Source organism: Mustela erminea, chromosome 2 (genome assembly GCF_009829155.1).
Source record: "Mustela erminea isolate mMusErm1 chromosome 2, mMusErm1.Pri, whole genome shotgun sequence".
Taxonomy (NCBI): domain Eukaryota; kingdom Metazoa; phylum Chordata; class Mammalia; order Carnivora; family Mustelidae; genus Mustela; species Mustela erminea.
The window spans coordinates 99,056,971-99,073,604 of NC_045615.1; the positions used below are offsets into that span (position 1 = coordinate 99,056,971).

Below are 16,634 nucleotides of genomic sequence, written 5' to 3' on the forward strand. Positions count from 1 at the left end.
GCTAAGGAAAATGTGAGAATAGAATCCTATAAAGTGATTTAAACCACAAATGGCAAAAAAAAAAAAAAAAAAAAAAAAGGAAAACAACAGTAAGAACAAGATAAGGGCAACAAGTAGTTGTAAAAATATGTTAGGTATTAATCCAACTACAGATATACCTTGTTTTTTTGTTTGTTTGTTTGTTTGTTTTTTTAAGATTTTATTTATTTGACAGAGAGAAATCACAAGCAGGCAGAGAGGCAGGCAGAGAAAGAGAGAGAGAGAGGAGGAAGCAGGCTCCCCATGGAGCAGAGAGCCCGACGCGGGACTCGATCCCAGGACCCTGGGTCATGACCTGAGTCAAAGGCAGAGGCTTTAACCCACTGAGCCACCCAGGCGCCCCCAGATATACCTTGTTTTATTGTATTTTACCAATACTACACTTTATACAAATTCAAAGTTTGTGGCTACCATGTGTCAAGTCTTTTGGTGCCATTTTTTCCAACAGCATTTTTTCTCTTTATGTCTCTGTCACATTTTGGTAATTCTTACAGTATTCCAAACTTTTAAATTATTGTTAGAGTGATGTGTGATCGTTGATTATGACTTACTGAAAGCTCAGATGATGGTTAGCATTTTTAGCAATAAAGTTTTTTTAAAATTAAGGCATATACATTGTGTTTTAGGCATACTGCTATTGCATGGTTAACAGAGTACAGCTTAGTGTAAACATAACTTTTATATGCAATGGGAAGCCAAAATTCATTTGTATTGCTTAATTGTGACATTTGCTTTATTGCAGTAGTGTGGAATGAAACCCACAGTGTCTCTGAGGTATGCCTGTATTGCATATCAGTAATCACTTTAAACATCAATGGTCTTAAGTGCATCAGTCAAAAGAGAGAGATTGTCAGAGTGGATAGAAAAGTAAGACCCAACTACATGTTGTCTATAGGAAACTCACTTTAAATATAAAAATTCACATAGATTAAAAGTAAAGGGATGGAGAAAGGTATTCCATGCTGCCATTAATCAAAGGCAGTAGGTGTACCTATGTTAATTTCACACAGTTTAAACTTCAGAGCTAAGAAAGTAAACAAGGATAAAGAGGGGTATTACATAATGACAAAAGGGTCAATTCTCCAAGAAGATGTAGCAGTCCTTAAAGTGTATGTGCCTAACAACATATAGGCAGAATATGTGAGTCAAAAACTAATAGAACTGCAAGGAGAGATTGATGAATACACTACACATTCTTCTCAAGGTCACATTGGAACATTCTCTATGATAGTCCACATTCTGGGCTATAAGACATGCTGTGACAATTTTAAAAGAATAGAAATCATATAATATCTGCTCTCAGACTGCAGTGGAATTAAAATAGAAACCATAAACCAGAAAGACAGCTGGAAAATCTCCCAAATACTTGGAGATTAAACATACCTTTAAAAAAGATTTTGTTTTTTTGTTTATTTGAGAGAGAGAGCAAGCATCAGTGGTGGGGAGAGACAGAGGGAGAGGGAGAAGCAGACTCCCCACTGAGCAGGGAGCCTGACATGGAGCTTGATCCCAGGATCCTGGGATCATGACCTGAGCCAAAGACAGACACTTAACTAACTGAGCCACCCAAGATGCCCCAGTTTAGAGTAGAAATCTGTGAAACTAAAGGTGGGAAATCAACAAAATGAAAATCTGATTCTTTGAAGTGGTTAGTAAAATCTGTAAGCCCTAGCCAGACTAAGAAAAAAGAAGACACAATATTATCAGAAATGAAAGATGGGACATCACTACAGGTCTCACAGACGGGGCTTGACTAGGAGTAAGGCATCTTAAAAGGTAATTGCCAGAGAAAGGTAAATTAGGCTCATACAGATCACATTAAAATGAACATGTGTTTTGTTTTTACTTACATAGGGAACAAGGCACATGTTCTAAACAGTTCAGATGAAGTCAAAAAGCTCACATTTATGTGATGAAAGGAATTGAATTGCAAATCTGGGCAAACTGATTTTTCTAGAGGGAAGAGAAGTCCATGGGAACTACCAGACAAACAGTTTGCATGTGTGCCTGTCACCCACAGTTTACAGAAAGCTGTACAATAGGTCAAGACAAGGAAGGCTAGAATCTGATAACCTGAAAGGTTGTGCTGGACGGATACAATGCAGTGTTTTTCTAAAACACTATTTTTCTTCTGAAGACTTTCAGATAAATCAAGTACACTAAAATTTCATTAACTTGAGCTCATATAAATTGGTGAGCCAATGTGACTCAGGAAAAGTCAGAATTAGGGAACTTCCCTAAGAAAATATTGTAGGAGATGCTAGCTCTGTTTCTGTTTACAGCTTTGCTCTGATTTAGTCATTGGATAGATACCCTGTGATCAGCCTTTCTTATGCACACAGGGAGAACCTAGCCCGGTAGGGTATGCTGCTTCCCTGCCAGTCTGTGGATCTGAGAAGTGACCTATCATCGACTTGTACTCTGGCTTGGGGGCCAGAGGCCAAACCAAGCCTTGAGTCCTGGCCAAGGCTCTGCAGCGCCTGCTGCCCTGGCCTGTGACCTTCCCTGGGGGAAGTCTGTCCACCTTGCTGGCTCTTCTGCATCAGGAGTACTGAGGCTGTGTCTTTGATAATCCTGTCCTTCCTCTTCCCAGGCATTTTTTTTTTTTAAAGATTTTATTTATTTATTTGACAGGCAGAGATTACAAGTAGGCTGAGAGGCAGGCAGAGAGAAAGGAGGAAGCAGGCTCCCTGCTGAGCAGAGAGCCCGATGCGGGGCTCGATCCCAGGACCCTGGGATCATGACCTGAGCTGAAGGCAGAGGCTTTAACCCACTGAGCCACCCAGGCGCCCCCTTCCCAGGCATTTTAGAGACATGCTTGGAAAAAGACCACTCTTGGGAGACATGAAGGAAATGGGCTGTCAGTGAGACAACAAGATGAAGAGACTTGAATGTGAGTAAAGCCACAGTGGACAATGAAGTTAAGAGTATGGAAGCAAAACAGGGCATGAAAGAGCAGAATATCTGTTGGAACTACATTTCTTCTATGAAGGCAAAGTTTTCATTGACATAGTTAAATGGGAGTAGTGAAAACAATGTACTGGATTTTAAATAAGAGCAAATCTTAAACAAAACAAAATGAATCTATGTAATTAGCAGATCATCCTTTAAGATTGTGCATCCTACTTTTGCATTGCAGTAGCCTTTCTTTGGAAGTATTAATGAAAATATACTTGGCCAAATAAGGTACTTATAAGGAACTCTGTTATCTTCTCTCCCATCCTCCTTTTTCATTTTTCTGTTTGGTGAAATACAAAAAAAAGCCCTGTGATTTTATCATGGGATGAGAAAGAACTGGGAGGCCCACTAGCAGTTTTTCCCTCTTTTGCTTTGATCATATCAGTTAACTGCTGACATTAGCTGTAGTGAGGAAGAAAAATAGCCCTGGATCTACTTAAGGAGCAAGCTGGGACCTAGATATACTGTTCCAGTACAATGATTCTGGATAAATGCTGCTTTATGTGCTGAGAGAGTGTTCTACAGGATGAGTGGTCACATTGACTAACACCCTTATGAAGATTGTTGTGTTTGCTGGGTACCTGGGTGGCTCAGCTGGTTGGGCATCAGACTCTTGATTTTGGCTCAGGTCATGATCTCACGGTCATAGAATAGAGCCCTACATAGGGCTCTGTGCTTAGCAAGGAGTGATTCTCTCTTGAGATTCTCTCTCTCTCCCTCTCCTTCTGCGCCTCCCCCAACCACGCTCTCCTAATAAATAAATAAATATCTCTAAAAAAAAAAAAAAAAAAGACTTGTGTTTGCATATCTGTTTTCACTTCTGGTTGAATATAAAGTGGACATTTGGGTGATATCTTTTTAGCACTTAAACAACAAAATGACTTTATGTTGTTTGAGGAACTCTCTTTTTTCCCAAAACTTTTTGTTGTTATAAATGTATTTAACCATTTTTAAGTGCACAGTGGTATTAAGTAAATTTTTACTGTTGTGCAAACATCACTACATTCACCTCCAAAACTCTTTTCATCTTCCCCAACTGAAACTCTATCCCAATTAATAACCACCCCCCATCTCTCCTCTCTCCAGTCCCTGGCAGCCACCATTCTGCTTCTCTCTCTTATGATTTGACTCCTAATACCTCATATAAGTGGAATCTTAACAGTGTAGGACTTTTCAATGACTGGCTTATTTCACTTAGCGTAATGTCCTGAGTTTAAGAGGCAAATGAACTAAGTTTATTTGGCTTAGTCTCAGCCTCTGCTATTCGTGGAGCTCTTCTGACTAACTAAAGTTGTTCTAAACTGAAGGAAGAGGTGTCCCCTTTTTGATTCTACAAAGTAACTCAGAGTGGCTCCTATCAAGGGTATCACACCCAGTATGTATGCTTTATTTTAAGTAATTGTAAATTACAACCATTTTGGAGAACAGGTGAATGGTATCCATTAATGTTGGAAAAAAAAAACACACCCAGGTCAAGAACTCTTCTAAACATTTATTCTCCAGAAATGGTGGTAAAGGAGACATTTGTAAGAATGTTTGCTATAACACGTGTCTAATATTAGAAACCAAAACCATTAAATGACCATCAGTATGAAGTAGACAAATAGAATATTTATATAGTAGATTACTATATAGTATTAAAACAAATTCATCCATTCACTCATTCACCAAATAGTTATTGAGTGTTTTACACCAGCTGCTCATATAGCTATCAGGTTTACAGCTGTGAATAACACAGATAAACCCCTTTCTTCAAGGAGTTTCTAATCTCGTGGGGAGACAGGTCCTCAACAGGATCCATTAAATAGATTGTATGGTGGACAGTGATAAGGGCCAAGAAGAGAGAATAAAGCAGAAAAGGGGGTGCTAAGGGTTAGGCATGGGGTAGGACATGAAAGCTTGTGGGCTGACCAGGAGCAAAGACCTGAGAAAATGAGGGATCTAGCTTTGCTGAGGAGGAGTGTTTTGGGCCATGAAACATGAGGCTGAGGGTGGGGAAGAGAGAGGAACAGAAGAGAGCCCAGCTGGAATAGTGAACAATTTGCGTCAATTGTGTGGAAAAAATCGAATTGTATGCAGTAGCACACCTTTTTTTTTTTTTTTTTTAAGATGTTATTTATTTATTTGAGAGTGAGCACAAGCCAGGTGAAGGGTAGAGGGAGGAGCAAACTCCCCTCTGAGCAGGGATCCTGATGTGGTGCTCATGACTCAGGACTCCGGGATTGTGACCTGAGCCAAAGGCAGACTCTTAACCGACTGAGCCCGCCACGTGCCCCAGTAGCACACCATTCTTACTAACAGCTTCTAGAGTAGGGGTTCTTAACATGAATAAAAATACATATGATTGTGAAAGAAGTCAACTATATTGAAATAGTAAATTTTTTAAACAGGTTTGGGTTGTGAAAGTGCTTGGTTCTCAGAGCACTAGGTAGCAAGGCAGTAAATACACAGGCAAGTTCAAGTGTCATCCTTTAAAGAGCCATCAGTGTGAAGGCCATCATGGCTCGTTTGAATGGGGCTTTGGGCCAGCTGTGGGCTAGCCTTTGACTAACCCCCTGCTTCTATGTATCCATCAGTTGTAGGGAGTCACAGAGAGTAAAATACATAGCTGGACCATTGATGTGAGAACATAGGACCTGGCCATTTGGAGTCTGAACAATTAACTACCAGGCACAAAGCTGCCTAGCAGTTGCTTGGCTCCATCAACTCAACACTTCTAGACAGTCTGACAGCTGGTCTGGCACCTCTGTGATCATTTCAAGGCAGTGTGAACATAAATATTTTAAGTTCTCTCTAGCCCCTGTAATGTGAGAGGGAAATCTGAATGCTCTTGGTGATGAAGTCAAAGATACTACTGATATTTTAATGCTCTTGCCTACACTTACGGCTGAAAGACATGATAAATTTTGGTTAGAAGTTAGTCAAGCTAAAGGTGATTTTTTTTCTGTCCAAATTCCAGGATACCCTGATACCTGCCCGTGAATGCCAGGTTAAGAATCTTGCTCTAAAGCAGTATATTTTTCAAGGCTACACACACACACACACACACACACATATAAATGCACTAAATTTATGATTGTGATTGTTCCTGGTGGGTCTAGGACTAGGGGTGGTATATAATATGTTATAGAGAATATGTTATAAAAATAATTATGGTATTCGTAGCAGAAAACCAACCCCCAAACCCCTTAATATCCAGCAGAATTTGTAGACCAGATTCCAGTTCTTTCTATGCATTTACCTTGGTGGTCCTGTTTATTGATAGAAAAACAGCTGTTATGACAAAGGTAATGTCCTCGCTTGGCCAGTGTGATTATCTGGGCTCAAATCCCAGCTTAATTTCTAAATGTGTTTATGCCAAATAATTTACTTTATAAATGTTTGTGTACTTTTAAAAAAGGCTTTGTTTACACCATTTTGCTTCTTAATAGCAGTAATGGTTAAGCAGATTCCTGGTGCAGACCCACACTTCTCACTAGTTGCATGATGTTGGACAAGTGATTTTACCTCTTTGCTTTGGTCCCTTATCTGAGAAAAGGGAATAGCGGTAGTATTTTTATCATGGGGGAAGGATGATTCAATGAGTCAATATATATGAAGCTCCTAGAAACCACTTCCCAAAACGTGGCTTTCCTCTTGATTTTTCTATTCTTTCCTATAGCCCTGGAGCCTTTCTGTTACTGGCCAAAACTATAATGTTTTCTCTTGGACAAAATTTAATAAAATTTCAACTCCTCAGAATGCTTAAAATTGAAGGTTCTAACTTCTCTTGAGTTTTGTTCAAAGGGCCTTTTTAAAAAAGATCTTTCTAGGGGCACCTGGGTGGCTCAGTTGGTTAAGTGTCTGCCTTTGGCTCAGGTCATGATCCTGGAGTCCTGGGATCAAGCCCGGTGTTAGGCTCCCTGCTCAGTGGGAAGGCTGCTTCTCCCTCTCCCATTCCCCCTGCTTGTGTTCCCTTTCTCTCTCTCTCTCTCTCTCTCTCTCTCTGAGATAAATAAATAAATAAAATCTTAAGAAAAATAATCTTTCTAAACTATTACCTTTTGAAAATTCTACTTTACTTCATTAAACATTTTCTTTTCTTTGAGTATAGTTGACTCACAATATCACATTAGTTTCAGGTGTACAATGTAGTGATTCAGTATTTCTCTACTGTATGCCATGCTTATTGCAGTGCAGCCTCCATCTGCTCAAATATCACCTAATAGCTTTTTCCGCCATTCTCTTCTCGCTTCTAGATCTTCCCGAGGCTCATTCCCTCACCCCCATCAGGTCTCTGTTCAAGTGTGACCCTCTTGGGAGGCTTTCTCTAATCTCACCTTATCCCTAATAGCACCCTTTCCCATGCTTGATTTTGTTGCATATCATTTAGTACTGTATGATTGGCTAATTTTTTTTTTACACTTATCATTACCTGCTCTTAAAAAAAAACCAAAAAACACAACTCTCCCTCACTAGAATGGAGGGGAGCAATGTTGTCCTTTTTACCATTATATTTCTGGTCCTTTGCAGGCATTTGCTCCTCAGTAGGGATGCAACCATGTGTGATATGTTGTGTTAGGTCCAACTCACAAATTTGGAAGCTTAGGCTCCGCAGAGTCAGTTATAGAAGATCAGGGTCACATGGTTTATAAATCATAAAGCCAGTGACTGCTTTGCTGGGGATTTTTATACTTGTCAAGCTGCCTAATAGGTAAGACAAATTATTATAAGCTTGTATTTTCACCCACCATAGGGACCAAACTACTCAAACGGAATACATTAGTGGAAATAGTTGTTATAGTTGGATATTTCTGATCATTTAAAAAAATACTTTTTTTCCCCCAAATTCAGGAGGATATGGCAAAAAAAGTGGTCGTAGTAAAAAATGGAGGGAAATGCTGAAGCTGCCCCCTGTCAGCCAGTGCAGCGAGCTTAGACATTTCATTGGTGAGTAAGCGGTGCCAGCCTGGAGATCGTGCCTGGCATTGTACCATTTGTTAGATGTTATTCTTTTAAGGAGTAATATGTACTCATTGTTCTATATGGAACAAAAGAGTAATATAGTAAATGTTTCTCTGCCCTTGACCCCACTAATCATCTAGAAGTAAACATACAATTTTCTAGTTTCATCCATGCTGTAGTCTGAATCAGTACTTAATTCCTTTTTTTCTTGGCAAATAACATTTCACCATATGCATATATCACTTATTTAACCATTCGTCAGTAGATCGATGAGCTATTTAAATTTTTTTGTCTATTATGAATAATGCTACTAGAAACATTCCTGTACACGTGTTTTCTTTGTGGTAGGGTATACATAAAAATTACCATTTTAACCATTTTTATTTATTTATTTATTTATTTATTTTTTAAAAGATTTTATTTATTTATTTGTCAGAGAGCGAGCGAGTGAGAGCGAGCACAGGCAGACAGAGTGGAAGGCAGAGTCAGAGGGAGAAGCAGGCTCCCTGCGGAGCAAGGAGCCCGATGTGGGACTCGATCCCAGGACGCTGGGATCATGACCTGAGCCGAAGGCAGCTGCTTAACCAACTGAGCCACCCAGGCGTCCCCATTTTAACCATTTTTAAAAGATTTTATTTATGAGAGAGAGAGAGAATGAGAGTGGTTTTTTTTTTTTGAGAGTTGTTTTTTTTTTACTTGCTTTTTAATATATTTATAGATATAAAATTAGGCCTCTAACAGTGACAGGGCAAAGAGATTGCTGCCACCAAACAACTTTGTTTTAAAAGTAACAGAAGAGGTAACACGTCCTTCTATCCTTCCTCCACTTCCGCCCCTCCTCCCGCTCCCCCCAGCCCCCCTCACCAGACCTAGTTAGGGGTGACGGTATTAAGAGCGTGAACGACACATCATCAAGTGTGAAACACTGTGGGAAGTACAGAGGGTGAACGGGTGGGAAGGAAAGTGAAGAATGTGGGGCGGTTAGGGGCTCTAAGGACTCCCCAGAAAAAACAAGATCCTGGGTTGGGGTTGGTCGGGGGGGAAAAAGTGCAACTGTCACAGACTTTTAAAAAATAAAGAAGAAAAAGGCCAAAAACCTAAACCAGAGAGAGAGTGGCACTCCTACCACCCCCACTCTGGCCCATGGGTACAGAACAGCCAGTTATCCCCACCTCCCACCCAAGAAACAAGGGAGATTAAAGAAAAGGAAACCGCATTCCCTACCCCAAACCAGTTAACAAAATAGGCTCCCCCCTCCCAAAAAACAAGGCTTTGGGGAGAGGCCATTTCTGCTGTGCCCTGTGCACCTCTCCACGGAGCCCATCCCTGGGTGTGGCTCCCGCTCTTAGTTACTCCGCAGGTTCGCTCCCCCTCTGGTCTTTCTCCTGGGATGTCTTTCTTTTTTATCTAAAGCAAAAAGTCCAAAGTGCGTGTCTCCTGAATGGAAGGGCCTGGGGAGGGGCAAAGGGAGACGGAGATAAGCAGTCACCCCAAAAAGCATGGAGCCCACGTGGGGCTTGATCTCATGACCCTGTGATCATGGCCTGAGTTGAAACCAAGAGTCGGTTGCTTGACCAACTGTGCCACCCAGGCTGTGCCTCATTTTAACCATTTTCAAATGCAAAGTTCAGTGGCATTGATTTGGATATTGCATATATGTAGTACACTTTGTGTATCCATTCATCTGTTGAATGGGTTGTTTCTACCATTTGTCTATTGTGAGTAATGCTGCTAGGAACATTGCACAAATGTTTGAGTCCCTGCTTTCATTTCTTTTGTGTATATACCCAGAATTGGAATTGCTGGATAATATGATAATTCTATGTTAACTTTGTAAGGCACTGCTAAACTGTTTTCCAGTATGGCTATACCATTTTATGTTCCCACAAACACTGTATGAGGGTTCCAGTTTCCCCCTCAGAGAGGACATGACTTTTTATTTTCCATTTTGTTTTTATTATAGCAATCTGAGTGGGTGTGAATTGGTTTCTCATTGTGGGTTTTTCTTTTCTTTTTTTCTTTAATTAATTTTTTTTTAAAGATTTTATTTATTTATTTGACAGAGATTACAAGTAAGCAGAGAGGCAGGCAGAGAGAGAGGAGGAAGCAGGCTCCCTGCTGAGCAGAGAGCCCGATGTGGGGCTCGATCCCAGGACGCTGGGATCATGACCTGAGCCGAAGGCAGAGGCTTTAACCCACTGAGCCACCCAGGCGCCCCTCTTTAATTAATTTTTTAAAGTTTTATTTATTTAGGTAATCTTTACACCCTGCATGGGGCCTGAACTCACAGCCCCGAGATCAAGAGTCATTTGATCTCTGACTGAGCCAGCCAAACACTCATATCTCATTGTGTTTTGATCTGTGTTTCCCAATGACTAATGATACTGAATATCTTTTCATGTATTTATTGGCCATTTGTATATCTTCTTTGGAGAAATATCTGTTCAAATCCTTGTCCATTTTTTAAAGTAGGCTCTGTGCCCAGTGTGGAGCCCAATGTGGAGCTTGAACTCATGACCCTGAGATCAAGAGTCAGATGCTAGCTTAACTGACTAAGATGTCTAGGCACCACCTTTGCCCATTTTTTAATTGGATTGTTTGCCTTGTCTTTGTTGAAATGTAAATGTTCTTTATATATTCTAGTTACTAGACTCTTATCAGACAGTTGCTTTTCAAATATTTTCTCCCATTCTGTGTTTTCTTTTACTTTCTTGATGATTTCTTTTAGGAACACAAGTTTTTATTTTGATGAAGTCCAATTGATCTATTTTTTTCTTTTTTTGCTGTGCTTTTGGTGTCATATCTAAAAAACCACTAGTTAATCCAAAATCACAAAGATTTACATCTATACTTTCTTCTAAGAGTTTTATAGTTTTAGCTCTCACACTTAGATGTTTGATCCAGGTGGAATTAATTTTTGTATATGGTGTGAGGTAGGGATTCAGTTTCATTCTCTTGCGTTGGATATCCAGTTCCAGAACCGTTCATTGAAATGACTATTTTTTTACCATTGAACTCTCTTCGTGCCTTTATAAAAAATCCCCTGACTGTAAAGGTGAGGGTTTATTTGTAGACACTTGTGAGAAAACATGTGTTTCTATCTAGGGCCTAGCCAGGTAATCCAGGAGAGTCTGCCATCTCGAGATTCTTGACTTCATCATATTTGCAAAGGCTCTTTTTTATTTTATTTATTTATTTATTTGACAGAGAGATCACAAGTAGGCAGAGAGAGAGAGAGAGAGAGAGAGAGAGGGAAAAGCAGGCTCCCCAAGAGCAGAGAGCCCGATGATGTGGGGCTCAATCCCAGGACCCTGAGATCATGACCTGAGCCACAGGCAGAGGCTTAACCCACTGAGCCACCTAGGTGTCCCAACAAAGGCTCTTTTTTAAAAGTAAGGTCATATTTATAGGGATTAGGACCTGGTACATTGGGAGGGCCATTATTCAGCCTGCTACAGATGGTAACTCTAGGCTTTACTTTTTGAGGAACTGGCAAGTTGTTTTCCAAAGCAGCTGCATATTTTACACTCCCACCAGAAATATATGAGAGTTCCAGGTTCTCCACATCCTTGCCGACACTTATTTTCATTATAGCCATCCTTGTGAGTGTGATTGGCACTTCAGCTATGACTAATGATGTCAAACACCTTTTTTGTTATTGGCTGCGCTTCTTTGAGCCAACTGATATTTGATCCATAGTGTTAATAGTATTTTCTGCATATAGCACCAAGTGATTAGAATGGAGGTTGCTTCCATTATTTGGCATTTGCATTGTAGTTAAGATATAAAATTTACTTTGGGACTATTTATGCTACTGAATGTATTCATAGGGTTATAGAAACATTTTCATGTCTATTTACATATTAATTACCTCAGTATGTTTCTGATTCTTTGGGGGTAAGTTTTAGTGCATAGAATGAAGTAAATTTTACTAAATGTCCCACTAGTTAACTTTTTCCCCCAGTTCATGCTCTTTTTAAAATTAGTTTATTTGCATTGAGATATGTAATTTACATATAACGTTGTATAAGTTTAAGGTGTACAGCACCCTCAGTTAAGTTTTAAATGTCATCGTTTATTTGTTTCCGTGTACCTAGCACTGGGTATGGCCCTACCAATACAGTGGCTAAGAAACAGATGTGACCTTTGCCCTCTTGGCAGAGATAGTTATAAATAAAGAATTGCAGAAATAAACTTCATTACAAACTGCAGGAAGCCCTTTGAAGGAAAAGGTGCAGACTTGGGTAAGTACAGGATCCCAAAGTGGGACAGAGCATGACAATTTCCAGGGACATGAAAAAGGCCAGTCTTCCTGGAATGGAAACAAGGAAGGGCAGTGGCACTGTATGAGAGGAAGGGAGGGAGGCAGGGCTTGTGGGCCTGGTAAGGGCATTTGTCTTAGTGGAAAGTCGATCTGTCAGATTTCCATCAGAGGGATGATGTAAGTGGACGCACGTTTTTGAAGGACATCTGGGGTTTCAGTGTGAGGACTGATTGAGAGTGCAGAGAGGGGAGCGGGAAGGCCAAAGGAGACATTGTTGCTACTGCTGGCAGGAGTGATGGAAGCTTAGTGTCAGCTGGAGGCCATGGAGCCTGATGACTATGAGAGATCTCTAAGAAGTGGGATCTGGTTGATTTATGTGGAAGTAGGAAGGACGGGGTCCTAAGGATCAGACCTTCCAGGTCTGATCACCCACCGAGATCAGGTTCACAGGGTGAGGGGCTGTGTTGGATGCAATCTGTGCATTCATGTTTAGAGATCAGAGGAGTCTGGGCTATATGTGCAATCTGGGAGATATCCGTGTCCCCTGGTGTCTCGGCATCACATGACTGGGAGTGGATAAGCTCTTCCTAGAGACAAGAGGACGGGGAAAGAGCCCTCACATCCCCGTGTGGCTCAGGCGAAGCACACCAAGGAGGAGCAGGCAGATGGGTCTGTATGCAGTCTGGGAAGTGGAGGGGTCAAGAGACCAGCAGACTAGGATGGATCCAGGCAGGTGGGTATGCAGCAGAAAGGTTGTGCAGCTGCTGGTTTTGCCCCCAAGGTCAGAGTCTTTGTTTCCATCTCTAGCGCTCAGCCACAGTTTTGTTGAATGAATGAAGGAATGAATAAATTGGTGACCTCAGCTGGAGTTATGTCAGGCAGATGTACAAGCAGACTTCCCCCTAATGAAAGAACGTTCCCACTCAGCTACCCTCTACTTCGTAAGCAGATCTTTATTTTACTAGTTTACATGTATATTTGATCTAGTCTGGTAGTAAGCATATTTTGGGTTTTTCTGATTTTTATCCTCTGATTGTCCTAAATTTGTGGATGCTGGAAAATCCATGTGCTATAAAACTCTGAGTCAGTGTCCTTTCTAAAGGAGAATCACTTTGAAAACAAGAGAGAAAGCTTCTAGTAAATGGCTCATTCTTGTCTTGGAATTTGGTGCATTTAGAAACAGCAGTCTCTTGACTAGCTGGTCCCCCTTCCAACTCGGCCCATCAGGAGAGTGCCTCTCAGGAATGGACTTGGACTCTGGTGCACTGTGCATTCCAGGCCCAGACGGCCTCTGTGCTCCTTCTCCCTGTCCACTGTGGTAGGGCTCCAGCCTCCCCGTGACCCGAATTCCCTGTGGGGCGGGGCCTCTCTCTCTCTCCCCCCATTCTGCTCACTCATGGCTGGAACAGTAGATGGTTCACTGGGTAGTCTCTGAGGAGTCAAAAGAAGAAGCTGGGTCTTCTGATTCCTGCAGGACCAGGGCCTCTGATGGGAAGACAGAAGGAGGCTGTCTGCTGCTTCTGAGATGTATTTTGTGACACATTTCTCTGGTTTATAGTATTTAATTTTAGTAATATAAGAAATCTACTGCATGGAAAAGTGAAATCATTAATAGAATTGTGAGTCAGATAAGGTAAAAAAGCAAGAGATTTGGAGTTTTTGTGATTATTTAAATGTCAGATTTTTATTTTATTTTATTTTTAAAATTTTATTTATTTATTTGACAGAGAGAGAGATCACAAGAAGGCAGAGCAGCAGGAGGAGAGAGAGGGAAGCAGGCTCCCTGCTGAGCAGAGAGCCCGACGTGGGGCTCGATCCCAGGATCCTGAGATCCTGACCTGAGCCAAAGGCACTGGGCCATCTAGTTGCCCCTAAATGTCAGATTTTTAAAGACTGATTTAGAGAAACATTTTTAAAATTCCCTGATTATACTACTTCGTATAGGTTCCGTGATGTTGCTGTCATTGCTCTAAGATTCTGTTAATGTCATCAGTGTGAAAATTTGAAGTTGCTATAGGATGGAGAAGATTGTATGTATCATGAAATATTTTGAAATAATTAAAGGACTTTACTGAGTAAATTATCACCTATATTCCCACCACCCAAATATAAGTGGAAGATTTTGGAATTAAGGTGTTTTTGAACCATGCACCATTTTTGTTCTTGTACCTGAGCCAATCTAAAAAAACCCGACTGGGTAACATGAGAGGTTTTCTTGTGAGGTGCCTGTATCAGTGCTGTGTCCAGTCTGAATGTCCCCGTTGTCTTCCCATCACACCACAGGACCGTCTTGTCCTTAAGGTCAAACTCCTGTTGATTGGGCCTTCTCAGCCAGGTGGTGCGCTGAGGCCCTTCATTTCCTTCACTGATCTGGCACTGTGGCGCAGGGCAGCGGTTGCATTTTCCAGAGGAGTGTGAGGTGTGTGCCATTTGACCTGGTCTTGTCTCGAACCTCCTCATGCTCTTTGATTTTGCCTTGCTTCCTTCTGGAAAAACCTTAGGGGCTCTTAACCTGTGTTTCTGTTTTTAAAGCTCTCTCAGAAAATGTGGCTTACATCATGTGATCATTTACTCAAGAGATTTTACAGTTATGACAGAAATTTACATAGTATCTGAGCTTTAGCATATGGACTTAAAGATTTATTTATTTATTTATTTGACAGACAGATCACAAGTAGGCAGAGAGGCAGGCAGAGAGAGAGGGGAAGGGAAGCAGGCTCCCTGCCGAGCAGGCAGAGGCTTTAACCCACTGAGCCACCCAGGCGCCTCAGGATATAGACTTAAAATGCACAAATAATCTTACATTCTTCCTGCCTGCACCTAAATTAAGACTTGTAGCTTCCTTTACAAGTAAGGACTCAGATTTAGCTGTTAAGAGTTCTGGAAGAGGGGCGCCTGAGTGGCTCAGTTGTTAAGCATCTGCCTTCAGCTCAGGTCATGATCCAGGGTCCTGGGATCAAGCCCCGCATCAGGCTCCTGGCTCAGCAGGAAGCCTGCTTCTCCCTCTCCCACTCCCCACTTGTATTCCCTCTCTAGATGTCTCTTCTTCTCTGTCAAATTAAAAAAAAAAAAAAAAAGAGTTCTGGAAGAAATTAAGGGTGATCAAGAAATAAATCTGGAAAGCTTGAATGGAATCCATCTCTAATAAGCAAATATTTTTTAGTATCTGAGGATGATATAAATATAAAATGCAAAACAAACTAAAATATACCTACAGCTACCCCCACTCCACATACCCCAAATAAACTTAAACTTTGGACATTTGGTTTGCCAAATTAGCCAGGTTAATTTGGAGTACACTGTTTTCTCCCTGGCCAGGCTGTTCCCTCCTGACCCCCTGCTGTGGCATCCTACCCCAGATCTCTTGGGCTGTGGAGCAATTCCTCAACCTAGGTATCTCAAAGATGTCTCCCACCCCATTTATGTAACTCTGGCCACCTGCTTTGCAGCCCCTTCCTCTGCTCATGGGGCACAACCGGCCTCTCTTCCTGTTTCTCTACCAGCGAATGATCTCGATTTCCCCAGTGCTGCCTACACCATACAGATATTGGTGCCCACTATATGAACCAGAGTCTGGGACTGTTCTGCTCACATGTTCTCATCTCCATGAAGGGTACTGCCTTCTACCTGTCCATCAGCTTCCTCATTGTCCCCTCAGTAAAGGATGGGTTCCTTGAGAGTAGGGCTTCTGTGGTTCCTGTCATCATGTCCTCACTGTTAAGGGGGAGACTTGACAGAAGTTGAATGAGTTGCCTTCTGAAATTCTTTTGTTACCAGAGAATTGGCTTCTCTCTTCCCACTCTGCTGCCTTTGTTCCTGCCCGGCTCCTCTTACTGATGATTGGTCCCATTGCCCCATTTTGCCTCCACTGCCCTGGACCTAAGTAGCTCTCAGGAGCAAGCACTCCCAAAAGGTCTCTGCTTTCCTTAAGATGCTAAACTTACTGTTGTGAAGAGTCCATGAAATGATACATAGAAGGGACTCAAAATAGTACCTGAAACACGTGAAGAATTGTCACCACTAATTGTTACACTCATCTCTGTTCCTTCTAGGGTAGAGGGGAGTCCTTGGTATGATATCAAGGCTTGTAGAAAATACAATCTCAGTCTTTTTTTTTCTTTTTCTGCTGTTTTGTAAAGCTTAATTTGCCTCTATATTTTGCTTCCCCGAGTCCCCTTTTTCAGCCATACTTGTTGGGTCAATCGCTTACCTTCTATATCTCTTGGTTCACAGGCTATTTTAAGAATTAAAATATGGTACAGTAGTACATATTATAATTATATTCCATATCATTTCATAATTATATATGATCTGGAAACGAGCAAGTGTTGTTGGAGCCAATAAAAGGAAACTATTCTGCACTGCTCACACTTTGCCAAGGATAGTATTCCCAGTATTTTGATAGGGTTATTTATTTTTCTATATTTCT

The 16,634-nt window shown here is 41.3% G+C and overlaps 1 protein-coding gene across 3 annotated transcripts in view; it reads left to right on the plus strand.

The window, feature by feature from the left end:
- GRK4 (G protein-coupled receptor kinase 4) overlaps nt 1–16,634 on the plus strand; it is a 111,887-nt gene that overhangs the window by 15,879 nt on the left and 79,374 nt on the right. Inside the window, exon 2 of one of the 3 annotated variants that reach the window (XM_032333653.1) lies at nt 7,831–7,926. The exons of the other annotated variants lie outside the window; for them this stretch is intronic. Coding sequence (XP_032189544.1) covers nt 7,875–7,926 — 52 coding nt within the window. The 5' untranslated portion in view covers nt 7,831–7,874. The remainder of the gene's footprint in view (nt 1–7,830; nt 7,927–16,634) is intronic. 3 annotated transcript variants of the gene reach the window in all.